Raw genomic sequence first — 13,225 nt, forward strand, 5'->3', positions numbered from 1 at the left:
ACAGAACAGTAAACTGAGGCACAGATCAGCCAAATGGCTGGCCCGTAGGTAGCTGCATACTGAGCTGTTTCAGTGCCCAATTACATTAATCTGCATCTTTCCCTTGAATTCAATGGGCTTTATCTCAGGCTCTGAGGCAGCAGGAGAATTAGGAAAGGGACCCAGGAGTCCTGACTCCCAGCCCCATTCTCTGCCCACACTCTCCTCCCCAGAACATGTTCCCCATCTCCCTGTCTCCAGGGGCATCAGTTTCCATGTAACCTCTCCCTTTCCCGCCAGAGACCGGGATCCCTCCCCGGCCCGCCCAACGACAGCCAAGTGGCTTCCTGCCTGATTTCTCAGCAGGAAGAATCTCTCACTCAACTAACAAACAAAAGAAAACAAAAAAATCAAAGCAGCAATGCCTGCCTGCAAGCCCAAGCCGAGAAACAGGAAGCCAAGGGCTTCATCGCCTCTTCCTGAGCATCGCTCGGAACAGCCCCCAGGTCTTTCTGGGCCAGTCTGGCCCCTCCCTTCCGCAGCTGCATCCTCGCACCCCAGCTTCACACCGGTGGCAAGGGCAGGTGCAGCGGGCGAGAGACAGGGGCTGGCTGCCGGGAGCCCTGCCGAGCCGGGGAGCCAAGGGGGACCGGCTGCTCTGGCGCAGGATGGAGTCTGTGGCTTTGTACAGCTTCCAGGCGACGGAGAAGGACGAGCTGCCCTTTCGCAAGGGGGACACGCTGAAGGTACCTCTGCCCCGTGAGGGATTGAAGGTTTCCTTATCGAGGGAGCGCCAGCCAGGGAGAAGGGCTTCCCCAGACACAGGGGCACAGCCAGCTGCCTCCAGGGATCAGACAGATGTCCTAAGCACAGCATGGCCATTCCGAGCACTTGCAGGATCCCAGTCGGGGGGAGGGCTAGGGAGTGGGGAGATCTGGGGGCAGCTGAGGCTCTAGGATGCCTCTGAAATGTACTGGCCCAGAAGCTGGGATTGAGAGAGCTAGAAAGCACCTGAGACCTGCTGCAGCAGCAGGGGGAGATTGTGCTGGGTGTGGGGTTAGACAGCGCCTGTGATGTGGCGGCCCAGAGAGACGGGTAAGCCCTGAGGACCGAGCAGGGCACACAAGGGGTGTCCAGCCCAAGCTACTAGCATCCGTGGTGTGGACGGGCTTGTTTCTTTCATGGCCTGGCACCCAACCACCCCAAAGGGCTGGGAGGACTAGGAGGCATTGCTTGCCACTACTGATCCTAGCTGCACTGACGTCCACGGCCCAGCTGCCCGGGGACTTTACTGGGGAGAGGATCTGGCCCTCAGAGCAGCTCAGTCCTCCACAGATGGGGCCCAATGCTGCTCCAGGGGAGCAGTCCCAGCCCGTAGCCTGCCCGTGCAGCGTTTGGGTGTGTGTCTGTGGGTTGAGGGGGATCCCCGGGACATCTGTAAAGAGACCTTGCCTGGCAGTGGGCCGACTGCAAAGAGCAGATGAGCTTGGAATGAGGTGTCACGTGACACAGCTGAGCTCCTCCGGGTAAAGTGAGACACAGAGAGAGGATGGGCTTGCAGTCTAGGCACAGGAGTAGGACCCTGTAGATGTGGGTTCAGTTGCCAGCTCTGTGGCAGACTCCCCCTGTAACCAGGAGCAAACCACCCCATCGCTCTGGGCCTCAGTTCCCTTCTCCCTCCCTTCATTTTTACTGTAAGCTCTTCTGGGCAGAAACCGTCTCTTATGTGTGGGCCTCCAATCACAAATAGCAAACTAGGGAAATGGGGTCTAGGTGAAATGACTGTAAGGTGGGTGTGCAGCTGCTGAGAAACCAGGGAGTAGTTGTGAGTAGTTCACTGTCAGACTGGGAGGATGTGCCAAGTGGGGTCCCACAGGGGTCAGTCTTTTCATTAATGACTTGGGGGATGGACTAGAATGTACACTTCTGAAATTGGTGGATGACACCAAGCTGGGAGGAGTTGCAAGCCCTTTGGAGGACAGGATTCGAATTCAAAACGCTCTTGATACATTGAAGAGCGGGTCTGAATCCAGCAAGAAGAAAGTCAATAAAGACAAGTGCAAAGAATGACACTTAGGCAGGCCACATCAAATGCGCAGCTACAAAATGGGGGCTCACTGGTTAGGTCGTAGGACTGCTGAAAAGAACCTGCGGTTACAGTGGATCCCAACTTGAACATGAGTCAACACTGTGATGCTGTTGCAAAAAAGGCAAATGTTGTTTTGGGGTGTATTGATAGGAGCGTCATATGTAAAACGGAGGCTGCCATTGTCCGGCTCTGCTTGGCACTAGTGAGACTGCAGCTGGACTACGGTGTCCAATTTTAGGTGCCACGCGTTAGGAAAGATGTGGACAAATTGGAAAGGAAAGAGTGAATGAACTGGGCATTAGTCTAGAGAAGAGAAGGGGGGACTGATAGTCTTCAAATATGTACAAGGTTGTCATAAAGGGGATGGTGATCAAGGGTCCTCCGTGTGTGCTGAGGATAGGACAAGAAGGAATCCGCTCAGTTCACCACAAAGGAGATCTAGGGTGGATATCAGCAGAAACGTTTTAAGGAGAGTTGAGCTCTGGAACTGGTCAAGTAGGGAGGTTGTGGACTCCCCATCACTGGAGGTTTTTAAGCACAGGTTGGACAAACCCCGGTCAGGGATGGTCTGGGTTTACTTGGTCCTGACTCAGTGCAGGGGGCTGGACTGGATAAGCTCTTAAGGTCCCTTACAGCCGATGTCTCTATGATTTCTGTGATCTCAGTTGGGGCAGCTCGACACACCTGGAATACAAACAGGAGCAGTAAATCTCTGAAGAGATGGTTGATTCACCTGGACACTTATTTACTCCTGTGCTTTAGATCTGAATTAATACACGGCCCCAGCGTTCTGATTTCAGTAGAGCTCTGACGTACTGGTTAAGAAAAAAATTTGTAGAAGCAGCGAAAAGTCTTTCTTCCCCAGGCTTGTGCTTGCGAAATTCTCCATATACGGTGGTGATATTTCCAGGCACTTTGTATGCGGGAGTTGGCACCGGTTCTGTTAAAGTACCATTTGCAAATGTCAGATTATTGTGTGATAAATAACGGGGCCCACTCCAAGCTCGATCGCTCCTGAGTAATGCCAGCATGCCGAAATCCTGGCCCTAAAAACACTTGCACGGCCTATGTCACATAATGCCTCTGGAGACATGGCATGGATGGGCTGGTCTGAGTTTATAGGGATAGCTCACATGGTGATGAGTGAGATATAAACACAGCTAGCCAGCTAGATATGAATGGAGATAGATAGATAGATAGATTAGATTAGATGATGATTGATTTTCAGCTTAGCCCCTTTTTTTGCAGATGTAATTTTGTACCCACAATGTATTGGGTTGGGTGTTTGGTTTATTTCCCAGGATTTTCCCAGAGCAGCACCGATCAAATAGAAAGGGGTAGGGTGCTGAAGAGAACAACTGCCTCTTGCTCAGGATAACCTGCAAAACTGGCTCACCACTCCGCCCCTTGTGAGCCGCCATCTCAGGCCTGTGGCAATAAAAATTGGGCAGCATTCGGACCATCCAGTAGCCTCTCCGTGTGCCCTGTGTGGATGAGCAGATTAACAGCAGCAATTTGCAGTTACAGGGCCACTGCCCTCTAAGAGATGGGCTGGTGGGTCAGGCAGTAGAAGGAGTCTCAGGAGGCCCAGGTGCACATCCCAGCAAGGCCACACATTTCCTGGGTGATGTTGGGCAAGTTGCTTCTTCTCTCCACGCCACGGTTCCCCACCTGCCCGATACTAACCCTGTCTTTGTAGACTGTCTCTTGCCAGGCATCTGCACAGGGCCCAGCCTGGATTTAGCCTTTGGGCGCATTATCCCCATTGCACCAATGAGGAAATCACAGCAGGGAGTAGTTTGGCCCAAGGTCACCCGGGCTGCAGAGAGGCAGGAATAGAACCCAGGTCTCCGGGTACATCATTTATGGATAGAGCCACGCAGCCAAGGGACCGTCTCTGGGAGGGGGAGCAGGTGGGAGATGGCAGGGAGGGTGGCACCAGTGCCGACTGCCAGTACAGGAAATAACAAAGCAACCACCCGCCAGCTCTGCACGTTCGGCTGTTGCTAAGTCAGCTGGGAGCTGCTGTGCAACAGGAGCACAGAGCAGATGGTGCCTGTCACTGGCCTTCTCCGGCCCTAGGCCCGGTGAGCGCCTGGCTAACCCCTCAGTCGCATCAGCCATGAGGTAGGGGCCCGAAGGCAGGAAGGGAGGACAGAGCCTGGCTTGGGCTAAGCAGAGGAGACCAGTTTGGGAGCCGGTCTCTGCACACCTGGGGTCTGTCTGCCCCCGAGCTGCACAGAAGTGCCTGGAGAACTCAGTGCGAGCCACAGCGCCAGGGGCATCTGGCAGGCCTAGCTCACCTCCGTCTCCCACAATGCAGCCCCGGCGCAGCGTGACGCTCAGCAGCCAACTCAGGACCGTCCATGGTCCCTAGCGAATTGGGTGTCTGACATGGTGGCCGAGCCATTAGCCAGCTAGCTCGTTTGTGATCAGGCATTTAAGACGGGACTCGGCTCTCGTTGGGCCAGGCCGTGAGGGGACAGCAGAGGGGCCTGGGCACTGCTGGAGAAGCAGGTGCCCGCTTTGCAGACAGCGCTGGCTTTTGCATTGCTCAGGCAAGCCCTGGCTGGGTTGGAAAGACACAGCCTGGTCTGGTTTCAAGGCGGGGAGCGGTGTCCTTTTCCACCCCACTGGGCTGTGACAGGAACTCGGCTTCCCTTGTGCAAGGCAAGAGCTTTCCATTGGTGTGCTACAAACAGGTACTTCCCCAGCTATGCTACATTGGCGCGCTGGGCAGGGCTCGGGGTGAGGGGGGGCAGGAAGTGCTGCTCCGCAGCGCCCCCTCTGGCTGGCTGGGGAATAACTTCAGACACAAAGTCCCATCCAGTTATCTTCTGTGCGGCCGAGTTGAGACAATCCTGACAGAGGGGAAGAGGGTCCCCAGGAAACTCAACTTGCTATGAGCCCAATGATTGGGGCTCAGGCTAGTGGGCAGGGGCGGGAACGGCTGCAGGAGGGCTGGTGTGCAGCCAGCCTTTCCCTTCTAGCGACTCGGGTTCAAATGCTGGAGGAGGTCAGACAGGAACAGGAGTCCGACGGGTCCCAGCCCCGTCCCCATTTGTACAAAGCCCCCAAACCAGCACCATTGCTGATGCCAGGAGAGCTCATTGCCATACCAGCTGGTTCGTGCCAGATTAGGACTGAGGGGCACCGGCAGAGCTGAATGGAAGCCCAGGGCTGGGACAGCAGGGGCTGGGGGTATTGGCATAGCCATTGGTAAGCGCAATGTTTGGTTCAAGCCAGTGCTGTCACAAGCGTCTCTCACGTGCATGAGTGCTAAATTCACTAGGAAGTGTGCAAAAGGGCTGAGCCTGCTGCAGCCCTTGCCTGAAGAGCTCCCCAGCTTCAGCAATGAGCTAGCCACCTGGCACCACTGCCCCGATGAGAAGGGTGGAATTTCCCCATTGACTCGATTTCTTTGAAAGCCCCATGGCAGTGAAATAGCTCTGGACTGTGAGCACGACCCCTCATTCTTGGAAGGGACGCGTGACTCAGAGTCTAGAGTGGAAATTCCCCTCTTCCCCTCCTGCCCCACCCATGGATCCAGACAAGAAAAAATGAATTCAGCTAGACAGAAGGGGATTCCTCCGCTGTGGCTAAAGCAGTTCCCTGTCCCAGAATCCACCAGGGCACTGTCAAAAGGCAGCTCCCAAAATGCTCAAGCCAATGTTTCTGACTGCTGGTGTCTGGTAAAGGGCCACCCCCTCCCGGGAGAAGACAGTCACCCCCCGCAAAACTGGCAAAAAGGTTTAGAAACCCTGATCTCTGGGGAAAGGTTAAAAAAAACGGGCATGTTTAATCCTGAGAAAAGCAGACTGAGGGGGGGGGGGACCTGAAAAGAGTCTTCAGCTATGTTACGGGCTGTTAAAGAGGATGGGAACATGTCCACTGAAGGAAGGATAAGAAGAAATGGGCTTAATCTGCCGCAAAGGGGATTTAGGTTAGTAGGAGAAACTTTCTAACTCGAAGGGTAGTTAAGCTCTGGAATAGGTTTCCAACAGAGGTTGTAGGATCACTGGTGGTTTTTCAGAGCAGTTTGAACAAACCCCTGTCTGGGCTGGTCGAGGTTTACTTGGTCCTGCCTCAGTGCAGGGGACTGGTCTAGATGATCTCTCAAGGTCCCTTCCAGACTGACGTCTCTATGATTCTGTGATTCCCACGGTCAGCAAGTCTCCTGAATCGGCTCCTGAGGGCCATAGGGGAATTCCCACCACTGGGAACAGTTACAACAAGGCAGGAAAAAGCAATAGAAAACGTGCCCCAGGAAAGTGCTCTCCTCAGCATTGCCAAGTCTCATGCCTGGATCACAAGTCTCATGATATGTGGTGGTTTTCTGAAAGCCCCAGCTCCCGGAGTCAGGGGAGCGCGTGAGAATCTCAGCTTGCGTTTGAAAGAACAAACCTGGTACGTGTCTAGCCCTTGTGGCTGCTGAGAAAAGGCTGAAAACGTGAATGCGAAGAGCTCAAACACCAGCAGGCAAAGAGCCCCAAGTTCAGGATGTTTAAAATCTCATGGTGTTAAGACCAGTCTCAGGATTTGTCGGGGGGGGGGCGGGGGGGAAGGGTGCGACGCATGTTTTTTAAAGGCTTGGGGTGGGTGAGTTTGCTACAGCAGCAGGGGGGCTGGACTCGTTCCCTCACAGGCCTGTTGCAGACTCTGTGTCTCCATGGTCACAAACCCACTTCCCGGAGGGACTCGCTCAGACCCCAGAACTGTCAAAGACACCCAGTGCAAAGGGAGCTGGGGCCACTCATTAATGCTGTTCCTCACATCAACCAGAAGGGGTCACTAGAGAGCGGGGGGTGGGGGGCTGAGCCGGCTGCCTCTGCTGTACTCACCTGGCTCTCTTCTAGTTGTAAGCCCGGTGCCCCCAGCCAGAAGAAGAATCGGCCGGATCTCAGCTCCTCGACCCACCTACAGGGGGCTGGCCCGGTCCATTTGCTCAGGCACAGCCTTGGTTGTACTAGGCTCCCCCCCCACCCCCCGGTCCTAACCCCTTTGCCTTGCTCAGAAGCATTTCTGGAGCCCGGGGTCTGTTCCCAGAGATCCTGGAATCTGCCTTCGGGCCTGGACCCCCTCTGCAGGTCTGAGCGCTGCTGGCAGGGTTGGGGGGTTGCTGTGCTTTGGAGGAAAAGCCTGGTTTGTGTTTATTCAGCGCGTTGCTGTTTAAAATGCTCGTTCGCCTCTCCAGTCTGGCATGCAGACATGGTGCAGGTCGCGGGTCCAAATGCAGGTTTCCATCAGTACCAATATTCAGGAATGTGGGCCCAGCTCCACCACAGGACGCAGAACGGGCCAGGGCCAGGTCGCTTGCTGCTGCAAGTGCCAGGTTCCCCGCTAACCCCCCAGGCCACCCTGGACCCCACGTCCCCCTGAAGTGCGGGGCCCCCCGAAGCGCAGGGCCAGAGGCGGTTGCCCCCGACTCTGCCTGGACCCGTTCTGGGCACCACCAAAAATGATACAAACCTGGCGCCCAGGATCAAGCTGATCTGAGTAGTAGCAGGTTCAGGCCCACTGTGATGTGAATGGTTTCAAATCCTGTTTGCACAGCTGCACTGAACAGAGCTTCCCATTGCGTAGGAGTACTGGAAAATATTGTGAGAGTTGAACTGGGCATCGGCCCTTCTATTTATATAGCGACATTTCCTGTTGGTTAAAATAGAGATGCCCAGATTAACTCCACATCTGTCTGTTCATCTATGGATCTATTTATCTTTCTTTAGATGCTCATGTAAGATATTGTCTGTCACCTGAGGTGCTGGCATAGAACAGCTGTACCCCATGGGCACCCGTGCCAGTCTCTTGCAGGAGTATCCAAACTTTGCTGCACTGGCAACCTGAAACCGCAGGGCCACACCTATTGTCCTGGCCCTTTAAAAATCCCACCTGTCCTCCAAGGGTTTTCCTGCCCTGCAGGAGGCGCTCCATTGAATAACACTGCGTTTCTGTAAAGAAAGGAAAAAGAATACTCCCTTCCAACAAGACAGGAGGGATTTTAAAGGGCTGGGTATGCCATTTGCACAGGCTCTCCTAGAAATCCCAAATCAATGCTCAAGGCTGCCCATAATGTTCCCTCCTGCTTGTATCTGCCTGAGCAGCAGCATAGAAATTGCTGTTTGAGTTCATCAGCCATCGACCTAGCAATGGACGTGATTGGCAAAATTTGGAGCTGGATTTGGAATGTGCCGAAGTCCAGGGGAGTTCAGCCCCAGAACTTGGATCAAGCCGGTTTTAAAGACAGGCACAGCGCGTCAAATTATTGCTGCAAGAAACAAAAAGTATTGTTTTCCACAAAACCTCAGTTTCCCTATGAAAAAATATTCCGTTGTGGGCCAGCTCCGATCCCGCCCCATTCGATTCCTGGAGCTGGCAGCATGGGAGGTTGCGGTCGTTTTCTCTGTTTGAAACAGCTCAGAGTGAAATAAACATTTCAACAGCACGTTCTCTTCCCTTGTGTCCTTAGATCCTGAATATGGAAGACGACCAGAACTGGTATAAAGCCGAGCTGTACGGCTCAGAAGGATTCATCCCGAAGAATTACATCAAAGTCAAGCCACACCCGTAAGTACCTCCTGAGCTTCCACCTCGCATGGGCCTTGGAGGGTTCAAAGCAGGCCCGCCCTGGGCCACGAGGCAGCCAACCCCGCTTCAGAAGGTAGCAGTTGAGCACAAAATGAAATGACCGTATTCCCCCCCTGAAATAACGAGCACTAGGACTTGGTATTTCTGTGCAAGGCCTCTTCCTTCAGAGGGTCTCAAAGCACAATGGCAGCTGTGGTCCGCCAAGCCTGTAAAGTAATTCATGAGCCCCATTTCACAGAAGGGGAAACCGAGGCACAGACCAAGCCAGTCACATCTCTGTGCTTCAGCTTCCCCGCCCCCTCCCCCCATGTTAATCCAGGGCTAATGACACTCTTGTTCATCAAGCGTTTTGTGATCTGTAGTTGGAAAACACATTAAAGGCAAAGTATTATTTTTGAGGCGCTATCCTTTTAAAAATCACCCGTCAAGCGATGTGCCACCTTTGGCACAAAGATTCCAGACCCCATCCCCTGGCACAGAGGTGTCCCTTCCAAGGACGCTGGCAGAACAGCAGGTACCACTCGTTCGCCAATGGCACACAACTCCCACTAACGCGACCGCATCTTACACCACCTTCCTACTAGCCCAGAGATCCACGGCCCTTCGCATGGCTCCAGCACCACAAAGAGGGTTGAAAGCTGCTCGAAAAGGCTAGTTGCGGATACCCTTAGTTCAGGCTAATTCTCAGCTGGCCCAGGGCTGATGTAGCCAACTATATGCAGCTGTTTCGAGCTCCCACTGTGTAAGGAATAGGCTGGGGCGGGACTGGCCAATGGGGCAGATCCTTGGGAGCTCTTCTCCACTGGCAAAAACTACAACCTTGGGGCTACCCTAATTTGTGCCTGGGCTAATTAAGCCCCTGGCAGTTGCTGGGACTCAGGGCAGGATCAGGATCGGGAAAAGCAAACAACTCTGTGCCCCTGTGGGGACAAGGGGGAGCTGGACCACGCTTCTCTCCTTGCACCCTGGCATCAGGCACCTTTGCCCCCCACTGCCCTGGTATGAGCACTGTTCAACTGGGGTCTGGCCCAGAGGATGTTTCTTCTAAACTGTTCAGCCGATCCGGCCAAATAGTTGATCTGAAGAATTAAGCCACTTTTGCTGTTTGCAAGTCGTTTGTGCCCAGCTTTGCTTTTCACACCTGTACGAGTGACTCCCTCTTGCACCATGAACTGACCCCAGCGCGTGTCGGCCTCGGGGACTGTCCCACTCTTGTCCTCACCTGTGGCGTAAGATTGGGCACCCGAGTCACACAGCATCGTCTCCACTCCCTGGTTGGGCATCTGTAACGCTGTAAAGGAATCGGGAAGGCTCTTCTTGGCGCCCCATCCACCCGTGACCCCCAGGGTTTTCCTAGCCCACCAGCACTCACGTGCACGGATGTTCACGAGCGACAAGGGGCAAGAGGAACCGAGGAGCTGAAGGAGTGCTCCCAAAACTGCTGTACAACCCTGCCCAGACTGGGTGGCCGCCTGCTCCCCACAACATTCACAGTGGCCCTGGGAATCGCTCCGGCCCCTGCACTGCCGACCCCGGGGGATGTGCCCCCCAGATAAAGCAGCCGCTGCAGGAAAGGAGAGGGTGCAGAGCTTAGCGTGGGAGACGAGTGACAGGATGTGGCTAGGGTTAAGTCAGTGTTTCTGCACGGCTCGTCTCTCAGCCGGGAGCACAGTCGCAGCCTTGCATAATCACCAGGATCCAGCAGCAGCCGAGGCACCCAATCCACTCACCGGCCTTTACCAGGGACGAGCCCAGCACTTCCCGTGCTGCGGAAGAGCCAGGGGTGATGCTGTGATGATCATAAAGGGGGAGGGGAGTAACTGGGGCTGGGGATCCCGCGTCACACACGGGACCCTGCGGTTCTCTCTGGCTCTCGGACCATGCCAGGCTGGGCTGCACAGTGGCACCATGCAGGCCTGGCCTGGGTCAAGCAGCCAGGATCAGACTGGGCCAGGATCGGGAAAAGCAAACAACTCTGTGCCCCTGCGGGGGAGAAGGGGGAGCCGGATCACGCTTCTCTCCTGGCATCCTGGCATGAGGGGGCCACGAATCCTCAGTGACTTCCCCCTGCGGGGAGGAGAGGGAGAGTCGTGTGCTGGAGCCAGGGAAAGAGAGAAGACTCTGTCCCTCTGAGTAACGCCAGCCCGGGGCCGCTCGGCAGGTTCAGCATCAGTGGACCCAGTCCACACAGTGGACCCAGTCTCCCAGTGGACTCCACCCCTCTCTTCTGAGGCATGGTCTGTTGGCCTGAACGCAGGGATCTGGACTCAGCGGCCCAACCCCAGCTCAGACACTGACTCCCTCTCTGAGCTGGGGCCCAGATCCTCACTGGGTGCCTAACTCCCACTGGTAGGGTCCACCCCGAGAGGTGCCGAGGCCAATGGGGGTGTTTCATGCAGGAAGCAATCAGCCCCTGGCCGGGCCTCCGTCTGTGGCTGAGTTTCCCAGTCTCTGGCAGGGCAGCGGGCAGGGTGGTAACCAGCTGAGACGGCAGGATGACTTGCCAGGCAGCCAGGCCTTCCCCTCCTCTGCGAAGTCCCATGTCCTCCTCCATGATATCCCTCCCCCACGTCCTGTGATGGGCGTAGGGATTTCGCGTGTGGGCTTCATCAATAAGGTCCAGGCCGGGCACGGTCAACTGTCGGGTGCTGCGGCATGGCATGATAAAATCAAAAGGGCCCAGCCAGCCAATGGCGGTGGGTCACCAGTGCCTCCAGCCGGAGCCTGGCCCGCCCAGGGAGGGGTGGGTTTAAGTTGGTTCTTGCTCTCTCCATCCTTATTCTCTCCCTATGGCTTGAGTCACAGGGACGCCCTCAAGACCCTGATCTAGGGCTGGTTAAAACACTGAGCAGACAAAGGATTTGCAAACCCGAGGCCTGACAACCATGTCCCCTTAGACGGGGAGTTATTTTCAGGCCACAGGACAAAGGCTTTTGTCTAGCTCTAACCCCCTCCGCAGCGTCTGCAGCCCCAACCTCAGGGACAGTTTTAGCTCCAGAGAGAAACAGACCAGAAAGAGAAGTGAAACTAACTGGTGAGCAGCACATTTGCCTGTCAAAATCGCTGGGGTTCCCATCGTCCCAGGTGCTGTTAGCGGCTGTCATGTCTCCACAGTGAGGGCTCAAGCCACACGTGGGTTTAAAGCTAATAGCAAAGGGTGGTGCCCCTTCCCCAAACACTGCCTCACCCCCTCTCCCGGCTAGGGACGCCTTCTCTTCTCTGCTTCACTTCTCCATAGGGTCCCCTCCCTGGCCACTCACCTGCTGTTTCCCTCCCCACCAATCCCAGCCCAGCTTCCCCTGCGCTCTCCCCAGCTCAGCCCGTCCCTTCAGGGTGGCTTAGCCCATCTCTTTAGAGCCTCGAGGACACCAGATCTGTCCCCTCAGCATGCACAGCCCTTGCACCCCCCTGCTAGGGGCAGAGGCTCAAAGTTACAGCTCCCCCCTTCTCTCCTTGATTGATCCCCACACACCCCCTCTCCTCCCTGACACACCGGGGAGCAGGACCTAAGGGGGGAGCGGCAGGAGAAACAGGACCCTAGTTGGAGAATGTGAGAGGTTCGCTGCCCTTCCATCAGGGGACCCAGGCTTGTGGGCTCAGTGTTTCCAAGCCTGGACTTGAGTGTCCACACTGCACTGGAAACCTGGATTTACAATTGCTGGTCCCGGGTCTCACCGCCATGCTAACTGCTCTGCGCAGACCTGACTTGGGTCTGCAGCTTAAGCTGCATCCAAACTGCACAATGACAGGGTTTGGCCCCAAATCACAGTTGGGCCCAAATCAGACTGATTTGCATGTGGATAGAAGGGGGGCTTGGGCTCACACCAGAGTCAGAACCCGAGGTTAGGGTGCAGTGTAGACATAGCCTTTGAATCGTTTCTCCCGAGGGGCCCATGGGGCAACCCATTTTCCCCACTGCTCTCTGTGCAGAGCAAGATGGTGGACTCCACCCTAAGTTGTCCCCATGATGGCAACGTCCTTTGCGGCTGTCCTGCACTAGGTCGTTCGCTGTCCTCCGCACGATCTCCTCCCTCCAGGTGGACTCTGATCTAAGACACACCCGGTGCTTTTGCCAGAGGTAGCCGGATGACACAGCCAAGCCACAGTAGCTGTCTCTGTCTAATTGTCCACCCTCTTCCTGTGTCCCCTCCCTGCCAGCCAAGCTAGCATCACGGCCCTCCAATGACAGGCACCAGAATTGGCCAGGCCTCGATCCACGGTAACCACAAGATGAAGACATAAACAATGGGGTGAGCGGGCCTGTGTGGTGCACAAATAGTAACGGGGAAGCCGCTGCTGCCGGGGCCAGGATGCTACAAACCAGCACACGTGCAACGAAAGGCTTTTGTAACCGTGCTGCAGAGGTGGAAGGGCTGCTCATGGGGCTCTAATTATAGCTTTGCTCGGCTTACGCGAAAGGGCACAAATTGGGATAATTTTACACCTGCCCCGCCCTAACGTCTTCCCCACCATTTCAACCAGAGACGGGCGTCTGCACTTCCCTTCCCACACAGTGCTGTGTTCCACCCCAGAGGTGGCTGCGTTTCAGGGAGAGGTGAACACAGACCCCCC

The 13,225-nt window shown here is 55.4% G+C and overlaps 1 protein-coding gene across 2 annotated transcripts in view; it reads left to right on the forward strand.

Annotated features, from left to right (window-relative positions):
• The first annotated feature begins 388 nt into the window (after window positions 1-388).
• The window catches only part of GRAP (GRB2 related adaptor protein), a 36,389-nt gene continuing 23,552 nt past the window's right edge, over window positions 389-13,225 (forward strand). For both annotated transcript variants that reach the window (XM_073361790.2, XM_073361789.2), the window contains exons 1-2: window positions 389-725; window positions 8,535-8,632. In XM_073361790.2, the coding sequence (XP_073217891.1) occupies window positions 648-725; window positions 8,535-8,632 (176 nt within the window). In that variant the 5' untranslated portion in view covers window positions 389-647. The remainder of the gene's footprint in view (window positions 726-8,534; window positions 8,633-13,225) is intronic.

Source organism: Lepidochelys kempii, chromosome 10, assembly GCF_965140285.1.
Source record: "Lepidochelys kempii isolate rLepKem1 chromosome 10, rLepKem1.hap1, whole genome shotgun sequence".
NCBI classification, from domain to species: Eukaryota; Metazoa; Chordata; order Testudines; family Cheloniidae; genus Lepidochelys; species Lepidochelys kempii.